At 54.2% G+C, this 15321-nt stretch overlaps 1 protein-coding gene across 3 annotated transcripts in view; it reads right to left on the bottom strand.

The window, feature by feature from the left end:
- Nucleotides 1–15321, bottom strand: part of CACNA1C (calcium voltage-gated channel subunit alpha1 C) — a 466008-nt gene that overhangs the window by 21410 nt on the left and 429277 nt on the right. For all 3 annotated transcript variants that reach the window (XM_027093450.1, XM_027093449.1, XM_027093448.1), the window contains 7 exons: nucleotides 13076–13204; nucleotides 11796–11861; nucleotides 11076–11167; nucleotides 3838–4003; nucleotides 3151–3278; nucleotides 2418–2514; nucleotides 2006–2108 (listed from right to left, as the gene is read on the bottom strand). In XM_027093450.1, the coding sequence (XP_026949251.1) occupies nucleotides 2006–2108; nucleotides 2418–2514; nucleotides 3151–3278; nucleotides 3838–4003; nucleotides 11076–11167; nucleotides 11796–11861; nucleotides 13076–13204 (781 nt within the window). The remainder of the gene's footprint in view (nucleotides 1–2005; nucleotides 2109–2417; nucleotides 2515–3150; nucleotides 3279–3837; nucleotides 4004–11075; nucleotides 11168–11795; nucleotides 11862–13075; nucleotides 13205–15321) is intronic.

Here is a 15321-nt window from a genome sequence, read left to right on the forward strand (position 1 = left end):
CTTTGGGAACTATTCCTTTTTTTCTTTTCTTTTTTTCTTTGGCCGTGCTGCGTGGCATGCGGGATCTTAGTTCCCCAACCAGGGATCGAACCTGTGCCCCCTGCAGTGGAAGTGCGGAGCCTTAACCACTGGACCGTCAGGGAAGTTGCCCTTTTTTCAGTTTTAAATTGTATTTTATGGTGGTACGAACACGGAACGTGAGATCTACCATCTAGCAGGACTTAACGTGAAAATGCAGAATTCTGAGCTACAGGGGCGGTTGCTCCTCAGCAGACAATGTCTGCGTTTGGAGTTTCCTTTGATTCTTGGCTTGACTGGTCCCCGCGCGGCTGGCTTCTCCCCTGGTCTCGGGAGAGTGTTTTCTCAGGATGGGCTGTGCGTGTCCGGCTCTAAGGTTGAAGAGTCTTTGTCTGGGACTTGGTTTGCTCTGACGAGCATCTTGACGGTGCTGAGTCCTGGCTCCAACGTCAGCGCTTCTCGTTCCTCCACGGGATGAAGATTCATCTCCTCACTTTACATCAAAACTTAAGGACCACAACACGTTCCTTCCAGGAGTCTTTCTAGCTTCCCTCCTTGAAAAAGAAAACCTTCCCTCCTGGAAGGAACCATAACCACAGTCATGGTGGAAAGTTTGGAAAAGTAAAGGAAGAAGGTAAAGGAAGTGAAGAGAAGCGTCTGATTCCACCGCTCACGACAATCGAGGCTAACGTGTTAGCGAGCTTCCCTCCAGGCTTCCCCCTGGTCACACACACGCCCACACAGAATGTGGGTTCCATCCGTTTGGGCAGAAATAGGCCTGTTTACCCGCTTCAGGTTGAGTTACGGCCTTGGCTGCCGAGAGCGTGTTCTTCAGCCTTAGCTTCCTCTTAGTTCAGCAGCAGAACTTGAACTTCTACAATTTTTTTAAAGATTAGCTCATTATTTTGACAGGCACCTTGCTGGCCCTGTTCTTTTCCTACATCTAGGATGTTTCTGTTATTTTCTGAAAGGATTTAGCTGAGAGAAGGCACCTCCTGGCTTGTCCACTGAACTGAATGCCACACGTCCCCCTACCTTTCTCGTTTTACAACCGAAGAAACTGAGGCAGAGAGAGACTTGCTGACCGTCACACGATATCAGGGTCCAGTCCCCTGTTGCCCCGCCCAGGGCTCCAGCCTCCTGAGGCTCTGAGATCCAAACGTCAGAAGGCGGAGGCGACACTGCCGGTCCCACCTGAGTTTTCTCTAATTACTGCGCCGGTGGGTTTCAGACTTTGCTCACGTGAATCCCCCGCGGCTGGTGCAGGATGCACGTTCCGAGTTCGGGGCTGGGGCTGGGACTCAGCGTCTCAAACAAGCCCCAACTCCGCGAATCGCAGGAGGAGGCTGGGAGCTTTGGGGAAGCAGCGGCATCTCGTCAGTTGCACCTGCAGCCTTTGCAGCTGTGAGGACAGCGGGTCATCGAAGCCAAGCTGCTGGCCACAGGTCCCTGTCATGCAACCTGGAAGACGGTCCCTCCCGCCAGGCAACACGGGGGAGCACGGCCCCCCCGAGGGAGCCCCGTATGAGGAGCACGGGGGCTCTGACTCCCACCTGCTGGCTGGCTGAGCACATGCCTGCAGGCGGGCGAGGGCCGACCTCAGCTCCAGTCACCACGTCCGCTCTGACCCCTTCCTGATCGACACAGGAGTTTAACTTGCAAGGACGGTTGAACACTTGAGACCCACTTGCAGCCAGTGAAATCCCACTGTGATGGGGCTCAGCCCCGCTTCAGGTAACACTCATCTCCTGCTCTCTGAGCTACACCCAAGGACCCTGAGGTGTCACCCAGGATGAGCTCTAAAAACTACAGGCAAGGAGGCCGTTCAAGGAGCAAAGGGCACACGAGCAGACCTGGCACCGCTAATACCCCAGAGGTGACAGTTACTGCCGGGCTGAGGCTCTGACACCCCGCAGGAGCCGAGCTGGGCTCCAGCTGGTCCACTAGGTCTCCCGGTGGCTCTCCCGGGGCCCCGGGATGACCTTACCTTCCGTTTTGATCCTCAGGGCCGTCCGGACCAGGGCAAACAGGGTGGCGTTGAACATGACCGTCCCGTCGCTGTTCAGGGGCATGTTCATGGAGACCAGGCGCTGGTGGGGGAGCAGAGCTGGTCATCACAGCAGCCGGTTCCTGAAGGACCCTCCCGCAGAACCCCCGAGGCAGGAGGATGCCGAAGGGGGGGGGCCTCGAAATGCGTGTGCGTGTGTCACGCGTGTTCCCTTCGGAGTCTGAGAACGCACTGTGGGAAGGACCCCTAACGCCTACTCTGGCTCTGGCTCCTTTCTTCAGGCTCATAAAATACTGTCCTCATCCCCGGAGAGGCTCGGCGTCCTGACCGAGGCCACAGAGGCGTCCTCCCTCCCATGTCGCGTCTCCCACGAGCCCAGCTCGTCTCTTACCTTGCAAGCCACGCGGTGAGGGCACAGCTTCCCAAAGCCCAGGGGGGGCTGAATCCTCCGGAGCAGGGTCACCACATCCAGGTGCTTGATGCGACCCCTAGAAGAGGAGGAACGGGGGGAAGGTCAGTGCGGCGGTCTCGGCCAGTAGCCCAGGACTCAGGCACCCGGGGCGGGGGATCCCCCTGCAGAAGGAACTCTCCACGGCTGGACGCGAGCGATGAAGCTGGTGCTCAGCTGCAGAACTGCACGGCAAAACTCCAAAACCAGTATATACACGTGTTTAGGATTTTAAGGAGCAATTTTCCATCAGTGCTATATGCACGGTGGAAGGGATTTTAGTAGGCAACGAAATTCTCAATATTACTCCTGCTTCAGTGAACCAACCGTCTGACCAAACGGTATTTCCAGTGTCAGCCAAACGTGGTGGCTGGACTGATGGACCTACGGCAGAAAGGCAGGCAGGATCTGCCTGGCCCCGGACATCCTGACTCGAGTCCCTGCTGGTTACTCCGACACCAGGCCCTCCTGTCCTGTTCAGCTGAGAACAGCAGGCGTGTTCTTCACTCAGCCAAAGCCCTCCCATCGCTGGCCCTGACCCTCGACCCCTGTGGCCCGTGCAGGTCAGTGTTTGCTGGGGATCCGCCCCGTGCTAACCCGCCTTGACCCGCTCCCACAGGTGCGGTCACGCAACCCCCTGCGGCTTTGGGGGTCGGGCTCCCCTCTGGGGACTTACTTGGCTTCAGGATCATACTCCGCCCAGATTCGCTTGAATTCGTCCAGGTGGTGGGGACCCAGAATGGACCAGTCCCTTGTCAGGTAGTCAAAGTTGTCCATGATGACAGCTACGAAGAGGTTGATGATCTGTGGAGAACGGAGAGCGCGGGGAGATGCCCTCGGAGGCCCTTCCAGCACACGCGGTTAGCAGGCCACGCGCGGCAGAAGCCAGTGTTTCTGAAGACGCCCAAGCGGCACCACTGAAAACACCGGCCGCCGGAACGTGGCTCTCTTGGATGAGGACCTGACCCAGCTCCCCTTGGGTTTGTGCAGGTGAACCCCCACTGTGGGCTGGCAGCTTCCCTCACACCCAGCTGGCAGGCGGGGCTGCCAGGGACGGGGGTGACTGTCCACCACCCTCCCCTTGCCCCTTGTCAAAGTGCCAGAAATGTTTAAGGGGCCTCCTGTCCTGGGGACGACGCCACCACCACAAGGGCTGAGAACGGACGAGAAGGATGCTGGCTGAGCTCACTCTGGGCCAGCTCCGCCCCCTCCCTCCAGTGCGGCTGGGCCGTCCCAGGGACACAGCCCTCTAGGCCGGCCTCCCCGATGGGGCACCCCCGAGCGTGAGCTGCAGAGACGCAGGGCGCGGCTGGCCCGGGACTGCGCGTTGGCCACCCGAGGCCGCGGGCCCCGCCCGGCTCACCAGAAAGGCGCAGAGCATGTAGAAGCTGATGAAGTAGAAGACGGCGAAGCTGCTGCCGCAGGGCGCCTCCCCCTCGGCGCTGCTGCCCGGCTCCGACTCGGGCGCGCACTTCTTGCCCGGCATGCAGGCCAGCATGATGTCCTGCCACGCCTCCCCGGTGGCGCACCTGGTGAGAGACCACGCCCCAGAGCGGCTCACAAGGCCCCTCCCTCTCCTCCCTGGCGGGGGAACCGCTGAACTGAGTCTGCGGTTCGTCAGCCCCCAGTGCTGATACATCCACTACATAGGAAAACATACAGCATCGCTCTGAATGTCCGAAAATTTTCTGTGAAAGATAACAAGCTGTACCTTTTCTGCAAAGTCCCTCCTTTTGCAATCCATGTTCAGTTTTGAGTTTTAGCCATTTGGATGCATTTTAGCTCTGGTTCATTCATCCTTTGCGGCAGATCCTCTATGAGTATACTATTAAAAAGCCCCACCGCCCTGTTAAGGCTTTTCCTTTCTTTGCTGTCTTGCCATCACGAAGGAGCCTGCAGTCACCACACAGGGCCGTCAGACGCCTGCTTCGGGGTGGAGTTGCCGGTGGACGGCAGGTGTGTCCTCACCGTACTGAGTGCTGCTTGTTCCCCCACTGGCGCTCCTGGCGTCACTGCCCTACAGACTCAGCAGCTCTTTCCTCAGCTTCACTGAGGCAGAATCGACAAATAACACTGCAAGCTAGAGCGTAGATCATGACGATTCGATTGATGTGCACATTGTGAAAGGATTCTTCCCACCTAATTAACACATCCATCCCCTCACAGATTTAAAAAATTTTTTCTTTTCTTTTCTTTGGCGAGAACATTTAAATTCTACTGTCTTAGCAAGTTTCAGTGATACGATCAGTGTCATCAACTATGGTCACCATGTTATAGGTTAGACCTCAGACCTCATCCACCTTATGGCTGACAGTTTGTGCCCCTTTAACCAGTCCCTCCCCATCCCATGCCCCCCACCCCCACTTTTCTATTCTGAATTTAGACTAGTCCACTCTTGGTATTAGTGAATTTTAAAAAATGTTGCTCGGACTTCCCTGGTGGCGCAGTGGTTAAGAATCCGCCTACCAATGCAGGGGACATGGGTTAGAGCCCTGCTCCGGGAATATCCCACATGCCGCAGAGCAACTAAGCCCATGCGCCACAACTACTGAGCCTGCGCTCTAGAGCCCACGAGCCACAACTACTGAGTCCGTGTGCCACAACTATTGAAGCCCGCGCGCCTAGAGCCCGTGCTCTGCAACAAGAGAAGGCACCGCAGTGAGGAGCCCGTGCACCGCAATGAAGAGTAGCCCCCGCTCGCTGCAACTAGAGAAAGCTCGCGCGCAGCGACAAAGACCCAACGCGGCCAAAAATAAGTAAATAAATAAGGTTGCTCATATGATGGGTGTAAAGTGATAACTCACTGTTGTTTTAATTTGGTTTTAAAATGATGAATAGGCTGAGAAATTCTATTTCATCTGCTGAATCTCAGGTTCATGTTTTTGCCCGTCTGTCTCATGGGCTATTTGTCTTCTTGCTCATTTGTGGGGCCTTCAAGCTTTCTTTCTATTAATCCTCTGTCAGTTACACACACTGCAAGCAGCGTCTCCAGTCCGTGGCTCGTTTCCAGCTTTACTGATGGTGTATTCTGATGAATCCAAGCTTTACATTTTAATGTGGTCAAATCATAATTTTTCTTCTGTTCTGTGCTTTTCACAACTTGTCTAAAAATCCTTCCCTATTCTAGGCCATAAAAATATTCTCCAATATGTTCTAAAAGGCCCAAGTTTTGTTTTTCATAATCATAATAACCCATTAATATGGAATTTATATGGGGCTCCATACGAGGTAGAAATACGCTGTTATCTTTTTCTGTCTAGATAACCAACTTTCTTAATACAATTTATTGAATAGTTCACCTTTACCTACATATGTGAAATAGCTCTTGACATAAATCACATTTCCGTACGTGTATGAGTCTTGTGCCAGCCTCTTCGTTCTGTTCTATAGGTTTATTCATCTGTCTTGACTTCAATGTACCACGCTGTCTTCATCACTCCAGGTTTGCAGCAAGTCTTGATCTCACACAGAGAGTCAGTGCTTCCAGCCTGCTGTCCTGCAAAGCTGTCCTGGCTTTTCCCTTTCCTTTTCCTTTTCGATTCCACAGACACATTAGAATCAGCTTGTTGAGTTCTATGAATAATCCCACTGAGACTCTTACTGGAATTGCATCAACATATAGATTAACTAGAGGAATTTGACATCTTTTTGCTATTAAGTCTCCTAACCATGAACCCGATCCAACTCTCCATTTATTTAGGACTTCTAAAATGTCTTTTAATAAAAGCTTATAATTTCCCTATACACATCTTTCGTTAGATTTTTTTCTAGGTAGTTTACTTAAAATAAACAAATAAAATGTTGCTATTATGAATGGTACCTTTAAAAAGTTATATTTTCTGTTTGCAACAGATGTGGAGAGAATACTATTGACTTTATATATAGAAGATCTGCTGAACTCTCTTATTATTCTGTGGTTTCTCTTGTATAGTAGCAATCGGCTTTTTAAAAGATGTTTTATTTACATATTTTCTTTTTAAAATTGTGGTAAAATACACACAACATAAAATTGACCGTCTTAACCATTTTTAGTGTACAGTTCGGTGGCATTAAACACACCCACGGTGCTGTCCTACCGTCACCACCATCCATCTCCAGAACTCTTTTCATCTCGTAAAACTGAAAATCTATGCCTGTTAGACAGTAACTCTCCTCCCCTCCCCGCTACGCCTGGCACCCACCATTATACTTTGTGTCTATGATTTTGACTAAGTACCTCATGTGAGTGGAATCATACAGAAAACTTGTCCTTTTATGACTTCTTTCACTGAGCATAATGGCCTCAAGTTTCATCCATGTTGAAGCAGGTGTCGGAATTTCCTTCCTTTTTAAGGCTGAATAATGTTCCACTGTGGTATAACCACGTTTTCCTTTTCCATTCTTTTGATGGACCTACAGTTGATTCCATGCTCTAGCTATTGTGAATAATGCTGCCATGAACAGAAGTGTACAAATATTTCTTTGAGACCCTGCTTTCAATTCTTTTAGGTATATACACACACAACTGGAATTGCTGGATCATATGGTATTTTTAATCTATTGTTAATATTTTGAGGAACCGTTGTACAGTTTTCAACAGTGGCTGTTACCATTTTACGTTCTTACACGTAATGCACAAAGCTTCCAACTTCTCCACATTCTCATCAGCGCTTGTTTTTCTGACAGCAGCCCTCCTGATGGGTGTGGGGTGCTAGCCCATTGTGGTTTGGGTTTGTATTTCCCTGATGATTAGTGATTTTGAACATTTTTCCCTAGGTTCATTGGCCATTCACTTATCTTTTTTTGAGGAATGTCAAGTCCTTTGCCCATTTTTAAATTGGATTGTTTATTTTCTTGTTGTTGAGTTTGGCAATCAATTTTTTTGGCATTTAATTTTTTCTTCTTCTCCAATTCTTACCCTTTGGTTTATTTTTCTCGTCTTATTGCATTGGATAAAACTTGCAGTATCATGTTGAAAAGTGATAGCTTATGAGCTCATTTATTATATTTACGGATCAGCTATTACCTGTTACGGACTGAATGTATGAGTCCCCTCAGAGTTTGTATGTTGTGGCCCCAAACCTCAATGTGACAGCATTGGCAGGCACTTAAGTTTAGATCAGGTCATGGGGCCGGGGCCTCATGATGAGATTAGCATCTTTATAAGAACAGGAAGGGAGACTGGTGCTCTCCTCTCTCTCCACCAAGCGGGGACACGGTGATAAGGCCGCCATCTGCAGGCCAGGAAGAGGCTCCCACCAGGAACAGAATCATGAAACCTTGATTTTGGACTTCCAGCCTCCAGAAATGTGAGAAAGAAATGTCTGCTGTTTGAGCCACTCCATTTATGGTGTTACAGTAGGCTGCCCACACTAGTACATTATCAGTACATGAAAGTGATTGTTTTCCTTTGTTAATTGTCACCTTCCTGGTCCTTTTAATTGTTATAAAGGCTTTTGAGTTGCTTTGCTTGGGTTTTCTAGTTGGATTAGCCTGTTCTCTGTAACCAAAATAGTTATGTCTACATATTTTTATATCTCTAGTTCTTACTTTCTTCTCTTTCTTATTGGTATCAGCCGTATGTTAGTCTTACAGAAAGAGGTTTCCTACCCATTTTTACTCCTGGAAAGTTTATGTAACATAGGAATGATTTATTCTTTGATATTTTGGCAAATAGCAAACATAAATATATTGGATCTAGCCTTTTAGAGGACTAAAATTTTGACCACCTTTTCAATTTCTGTTGTGGTTAATTAAAAAAATATTCTTCTCAAGACAATTTTTGTGATTTCTCTTTTCCTATATAAAAGCATCTAGTTCGTCTAGATACTCAAATATATCGGCATTCATTTGTTCATAATATTCTCATCATTCTAAAAATCACTCCACATCTATAATTATGTTGCTTTTCTTATTCCTGCTGTTGCGTCTTTTTAAAAAAATTGAATTTGATGAAAGTTTGTCTATTCATTGGTCTTTTCAAAGAATCAGTTTTAGAGTTTATTGATGAATGTTTTTGTTTTATATTTTATTAATTTCTGCTTTTATTTTAATAAATGCATTCCTTCACACTTTGGGGTTATTTTCCTATTCTTTTTCCATTTATTTGTTTACTTGCTGTAAATTAAAAAAAAAAGTTAATTTTGGCTCTGAATTGTCCTTTGGCTTACTGGTGCATCTCATAAATTTAAGATAGAGCGTGGGACTTCCCTGGTGGTCCAGCGGTAAAGAATCCGCCTTGCAATGCAGGGCACATGGGTTCGATCCCTGGTCAGGGAACTAAGATCCCACATGCCGCAGGGCAACTAAACCCGTGCGCCACAACTACTGAGCTTGTGCGCCTCAACTAGAGCCCGCGTGCCACAAACTACAGAGCCCACGCGCCCTGGAGCCTGCACGCCACAACTAGAGAAGAGAAACCTGCACGCCACAACTAGAGAGAAGCCTGTGTGCCACAACGAAAGACCCCGCGTGCCGCAACTAAGACTCAAGGCAGCCAAAAATTAAAAAAAACAAAAAACAAAAAACAAAACTTAAATAAATAAACCAAACAATCTCAGGCCCAGGCGAGGGGGTCTCATTAAAAAAAAAAAAAAAAAGGAAGATATAGTGTGTTCACATTCTCATTTCTGAGTAGTTTGTAGCCTCAGCTGCGAGTTATTTAGAAGAGTGGCTGGAAACATTTAAGTGAACAGACTTTGGAGGGACCACTGGTTTTCTGGTTAATTCCTAATTTTTTATGCCCGTGCACCACAGCGAAGAGTCGCCCCCACTCGTCGAAGCTGGAGAAAGCCCGCATGCAGCAGCGAAGACCCAGTGCAGCCAAACATAAATAAATATTTTAACAATTGTATATTTTCTGAGTTCTCTCTTTAATTAAATTTAATTAATTCTCTTGTTAATTTGTTCTGATTAATAATGACTTCTCCTCCTCCCCCCACTCCTTTCTAATTTGACAGATGTGCCAGGTTCTATAATCTCTCTAAAGACACAAATGATGCTTATTTTCAGATATTTTTCACCTCCCTATTCTTTTCCTCCTGATGTGTTCATTCATCTGTTAGGTGAGCGTGGTGACTTCTTTTTTGACATTGGTTTTCCCCCAGTACTTTGGGGTGACTGTTACTGCTCTTTGTGATCGAGAGTCCAGTACACAACTCTGTGGATCAAGTTCTCGTTGCAGGAGCATCTCTGGGGACCACGGAAGACAAGACAAGATGTGCTGCCAGGTGGAGTGGACAGGTAGCTTCTCTTAAAGGGTGGGTTCCCTTGGGGCCCTGCTCTACTTCTTAGACCCCAAAGCCCAGGCTGTGGTGGCAGGGCTCTGTTTTCAGCTTGTGGGCATCAGCAAACGCTCTCCAAACGCGGGCCACCAGCTGTCCTGGTGCCTGGCCCCTGTGGACCCTGAGCTTGGGGAGGCCCTGGCCGCTCTTGCCCCTTCACAGGCTCACCTGCTTAGGGATGTGTTTTCCTCCGAACCTGGTCCTTTGTCCATTGAATCCCATCTGCTTGCCTCCGCTGAAGACTTCCTCAGCACTGCTGGCTCAAAATGGCACTCTTTCTTGGCTTTTATCCTTCCTTATTCTTTCACAAACTATCTCCTGTCGTCAAGGACTTTAGGAAAGGCGAGGGGAGACCCATGTGCCCTGGCTCACGTGTGTCCAAATCCCATATTTAAATGCGGCTCAGGAGTCAACGTTGCTGTGAGGCTGTGGTTTATGATGGCCCCATGTTCTCACGGCTACCACCTGAGGGAGGGTGACGTCGGACTGATACTTAAGGGGACTGCCATTCTGACTGAACACATTTTGAGCAATAACGGTTTGTGGGCTCGGGTGTGGGGAAAGGATTCCACAGAGCACAGTGAAGGTGGGGTTATCTGATGGGGAGGGTCCCTGGATCTTCGGAAAGAACCCCAGGGGCCAGTAAGGGCTCAGTGCCTCTCCCAGCACCTTAGCACGGAGAGTACACGTGCTGGAATGGAATCTAGGCATCAGCAGGGACTGCGTAAACAGTTCTCATCACCACCAGCCCTGGACCAGGTGGGGGTCCCAGAGCCCAGGCTGTGACGAGCTGGATGGTGAGAAGAGCCAGGGGAGGGGCAGCCCAGGGGGTCACTGGGATCCAGAGGAGGAGGGACACGGGGCTGCCGCACGGACTCCTTCCCTCGGGGTCGGGCGGGACACACCCCGTCCCCAGCTGTACCTGTGGCCGTGGCCTCCCCAGAGGGTGAAGGCTGGCGCCGGCTCATCCGAGGGGGGAACTAAGTGCTGTGGACGGAACCACTGAAACGGACAGTGGCACCCACTCCGGCAGCTGGGCTTGTCTGAGGAGGAAACTGAGGCTCGGAAGCATCCGCTGTCTCGCTCAAGGTCACTCAAGGTCACATAGCGAGTGTGCTGCAGGCCTGGCTCAGCTTCCAACCAGGGTGCTCTTGGAGCTCGATTCTGACCCCCTACTGGCTTCCAGGGTCAGCGGCAGGGGCCGCGTCCAGTGGTTATGAACGACAGTGAGAGGAAGGCTTCCCGGTCCCCCAGCCCCAGCTCTCGTGGTGCGCCCAGGCCAGGGCCGCGCCGGGCAGGCGTCCCGTGTGCACCTGTCCGCACCTGTGTACACGCTCACCTGAAGAGCAGCAGCACTGCCTGGGGGAAGGTCTGGAAGTTGTTGTTCCTGTTGATCTCTGTCGTGTCATTCAGGGCGATTTTCCCGAACACCTGGCAGGGAGAGAGGACGGGGTCCGTGAGCTGTGGACAGAGGGGTCCTGGTTCCCACCCATCGTTCAATGGTCTCTTCAGGGGTCACAGTTCACCCTGGATGGGCTGGCCCATAAGCTGAACAGAGTCCCCTCTGTGACCTGGAAGGCCTCGCGGGGGCAGGTACCTGCTGCCCTGTCCAGCCCCTGATCCCAGGACCCCACTCCGGACAAGCATCGAAGAAAAGTGCCCTCGGCCCTCGGGACGGGCCCTGGGCCCAGCGGGAGCGGGGCTGAGAGGGGGTGGAGGCTGAGACCCCGACCCCGCATCTGTGCGGGGACAAGGCTCGCTGGCCTTCCTCTTTCTTTTTCCTTTTCTTTTGGCTGCAGATTCTTGAGACGAGTTTTCTTTCCTCTTTAAAAAATACTTTATTGAGGAATAATTAACAAATAGGCCCTTCGCATAACTTGGGTGAGTTTTTCCCTAGAGAGAGTGGAACCTGGGCCGGGGGCAACGGGGAGAGAGGGTCTGAGAGCTGTGCACCCCCAGGACACCGCGGGGGTGGGGGGAGAGGTCCAATTCCGGTGACCCTTCCAGCCTCAGAAGGAGGGGCGGGTGTCAGGGGATGCGGGCTGGGGGCCGGGCGTACCTGCATCCCGATGACGGCGTAGATAAAGAAGAGCATCACGATCAGGAGGGCGACGTAGGGCAGGGCCTGGCGGGGGCACAGACGCCGTGAGGTCGGCGGGGCGCCGGCGGCTGGGCCCCTCCCCGGGCGGCGTCTCCTCAGTCGCCAGCTGCTGCCTGGCTTGGGGGGCACTTCCAGGAGCCCCGCAGACGTTCTGGGCACTAAATGGGAGGAGCCTGAGCCTGGTGCCGACCCCTCCCCTCACCTGGGTGTCAAGCACCTGAGACCTGGGGAGGTCCGCCCAGGAAGGTGGGCACTGAGCTCGGGGCTTGGCATGACGCTCCCTCGGTACCAACAATCTAGAAAGAGCAAAACACCCTCCCGCCACCCACCTGTCCTCGTGCAGCCGGAGGGCCGTGGGGGACACCCAGCAGCCCTCCCCCCCCCCCCCACAGCCGTAAGCTGCTCCGCCAGGTGTAGGAAAGGCAGGAGAAGGGGCACTAGACAAAAGCGAGACCCTGGGCTCACGCCCGTTTGCGCCACTGTAGCTGTGGGAGCTGGGCTGGGCTTAACCTCCCTGAGCCTCAGGGTCCTCATCTGAAAAATTGGGAGAAAAGCAACGACCTCGGGGGGTTTGGGGCCTGGCTGATTTAAGGCTCGCAAGATGCTTGGGCAGGGCCTGGCCCGCGGCCGGCCGGCCTCTGCGCTTTACTCTCTCGGTGTGCTCGCCGCCTCCTCCCCGGGAGGGGGCCTCGCGGCTCACGGGGTGGATGGAGCCCGCACACCACCAGGTGGCACCGCGGGACCACGGGCCATCCGGCCTGGTGGGCGCTCGGGCTCCACCTTCAGTGGCGCCCAGGAAATGTCGGGGGTGGGTGAGCACGTGGGCCCGGTACAGTCACCCAGGGCTGAGGCCGGGGCCACCGTCATTCTGCTTTCACAGAAGGAAACGAGTGCTCGGGGCAGAGAACTGGCCCCGCGGTGGGCAGCCCTGGGTCCACACGGGGCACACCAGGGTCCCGGGGGGTCCGGCTAAGTCCCTAAGCAGGTGCGGGCAGCAGACCCTGCTGAACCACGGCCGGGACGAGGGTGCCAGCCCCGGGCTGACAACACCCGAGTTGGGAGGGGTCATCGGGCCACCTCTGCCCATGGCTTTCAAACCTCTTCCACCCCCAAAACCCCTCTGTGCAGTCAATTCTCGGGGCAAATCCACAAAAGAGAGAAGAAAACAGCACGCTCGCAGCCTCCCCTCAGCTGGGAGCATCATCCCAGGTGGGTACTGGGAGGGGGCCGGGGGGTACCTGGAAGGACTTGATGAACGTCCACAGCAGCGTCCGGATGCCCTCCCCACGGCTCAGCAGCTTGACCAGACGCATGACCCGGAAGAGGCGGAAGAAGGTGATGGAGATGCGGGAGTTCTCCTCCGCGTTCTGGGGCCGTTAACACAGCAGTTAACACGCAGGCGGGCGGCGGGGGCCGGCTGCACTCGACTCTCCCGGCGCCCACGGGTAGGCCCAGCCCCAGGCCTCTGCGGCGCCCGGCCGTGCCCAGGCCCCGAGCCTCTGCCCCAGCATCCCTGGTCTTAAGTCCCCCCCCCGGGGCGGGGGCGGCAGGTGATTCCCTAGAAATTCCATCTGCTCTGAAATCTAGGCCGAGAGCCGCCTTGGTGCCCCTGCTGCCCTCCTGCTTGGCTCAGCTGAGGGTCCGGCATCCCGAGCGGCACCAGCGCTCTGGAGGTCCTGGGGGGCGGGGGCTGCCCAGCCTCAGCACTCGGTGTGCCACCTCCCCCCACGGCTGTGGATGGGCCCGGGCCACAGCCCCTGCTGCCCCTCCGCTCCCTTCTGCCCTGGGCCCGCCGGCTGCGCAGGCCTGGGAGGGGTGGAGGCCCAGGCAGTGGAGCGTGAGCCCTGGACGGGTCTCCCTGCCGTGAGAGGACCGAGGGGTCCTGCTCGGGGCGGGTGGGCTCCCCAGGGGTGTCCTGGAGCGGGCCCGGGGCTGCTGGGCCTGGGGGAGCCTGGGGCCGGCGCATGCCTGGTCGGGGGTCGGGGGCCGGACACGCAGCCCCGTCACCCTCTCCTCCAGATCTGGGAACAGTCAGCACAAAATGACCCCCGACCCCCCTCCTGCCCACACCGGCCAGAGAGCTGGGTGGTGCCCGGGAGCTGGCCGGTTCCCCAGAGCCAGTGCAGCCCCCAGCCCCGTGGGCACCGGGAGAGAACGGACCTTCGGGCTTCCTGTTACGGCTCCTGCTTCAGGCCCCCTGCTTGGAGGCGCCTCCGGCCGGGTAGTTGCTGGGCCCCACGTGGGCCCCGATTCTCAACTCCCGCTCCTCTGGCTTCATTTCTGACCGTCTCCAGGTCAGATCTGGCCTGGCCACGCCTACGAAAATCCCACCAGCGCCCGAGCCCTCGCGGCTCCTGGTTCTGACCCTGTGACCGGGGCTCCAGGGGCCGCTCCCCTCACCCCGATCAGAGCAGGAGCCCCATGAGGGGGCCGGGTTTTACACGCGCCAGCACACCCTGCTCCTCCTGGGGCGGGCTGCGTCTATCCTTCTGAGCCAGAGCTGGTCCCTTGGGGCGGGCTGATGGCTGGGGGCCGCAGGGGCTGGGGTGGCCCCGGCAGCAGGCCGTCTGGCCCCCGGGCCCTACCTGTCTGCATTTTGGAGTCTTTGATGCCCTTCATCTCTGCATTTCTGTCACCCGTGCACCTACGTGAAATTCTACTTTCTCTCCTTCAAAGGAGGTGGTGCTTCCCCAGAGGAAGGGCAGAGGAGGCTCAGGGCCTTGGAACTCGGCCGTCAGCCCCACTGTGCTCCGGAAGGGAGCCAGAAGAGAGCGCCAGCTTACACGGAACTCAGCTGGGCACCGAGAGTCTGGGAGGTTGGCGCCGCAGAGGCATCTGCATCTGACTCGTTAAAAAGCAAGACGCAAGCCTCCAGTCTGAGCTCGTCCTGGGTTCAGACGCCGCAGGTGCCTTACGCTCCACTGACCGGTGACACACGGGCAGCACGTCCAGGCTCAGCCCTTCCGGCTATGGTCGTGGGCTTCATCAGGAAACATCCCCACCGATCTTGCCTCTGTCTGCTGACCTCTGGGGTTCGGAGAATCAACCCATTCACCGGCCCTCCTAAAAACCCACGCTTGGCCCACGTTTGAAGTCTGTGACAGCAGCCTCTTGGAGACAGCTGTTCCAAGGAGACTTCAAGGTCACACCGGTCGGCCTCTCTATCACTTTAGCCAAAGATTCCTAGAGCAGAAGCGGCTCCCACCAGACGGTCTGCTGCAGTGAAGCGGGCGTGGCCTAGTTTTCATGCCCCTCACGGGTAACACTGTTGGGGTGACAGGAAATCCAACCACTCTCTGGGTGATGAACCCAGCTTCACCGCTTACTGGGGCCTTGACTCAGAGCTGGAGGACGGCCTGGTGACTAGGAGGACCTCCCCGTCTCTGGCTATGTCACCTCTCCTTCCTCTTTCCCAGAGGCCTCGCCGTGGCGCTCGTGGGCGCCCCGCGCAAACCCCACGACAGATTCAGGGTGGGGCCGTCAG

The sequence above is a fragment of the Aethalodelphis obliquidens genome, unplaced genomic scaffold (assembly GCF_003676395.1).
Source record: "Aethalodelphis obliquidens isolate GAN/ISIS:26980383/991018 unplaced genomic scaffold, ASM367639v1 scaffold83, whole genome shotgun sequence".
In the NCBI taxonomy this organism is placed as follows: Eukaryota; Metazoa; Chordata; class Mammalia; order Artiodactyla; family Delphinidae; genus Aethalodelphis; species Aethalodelphis obliquidens.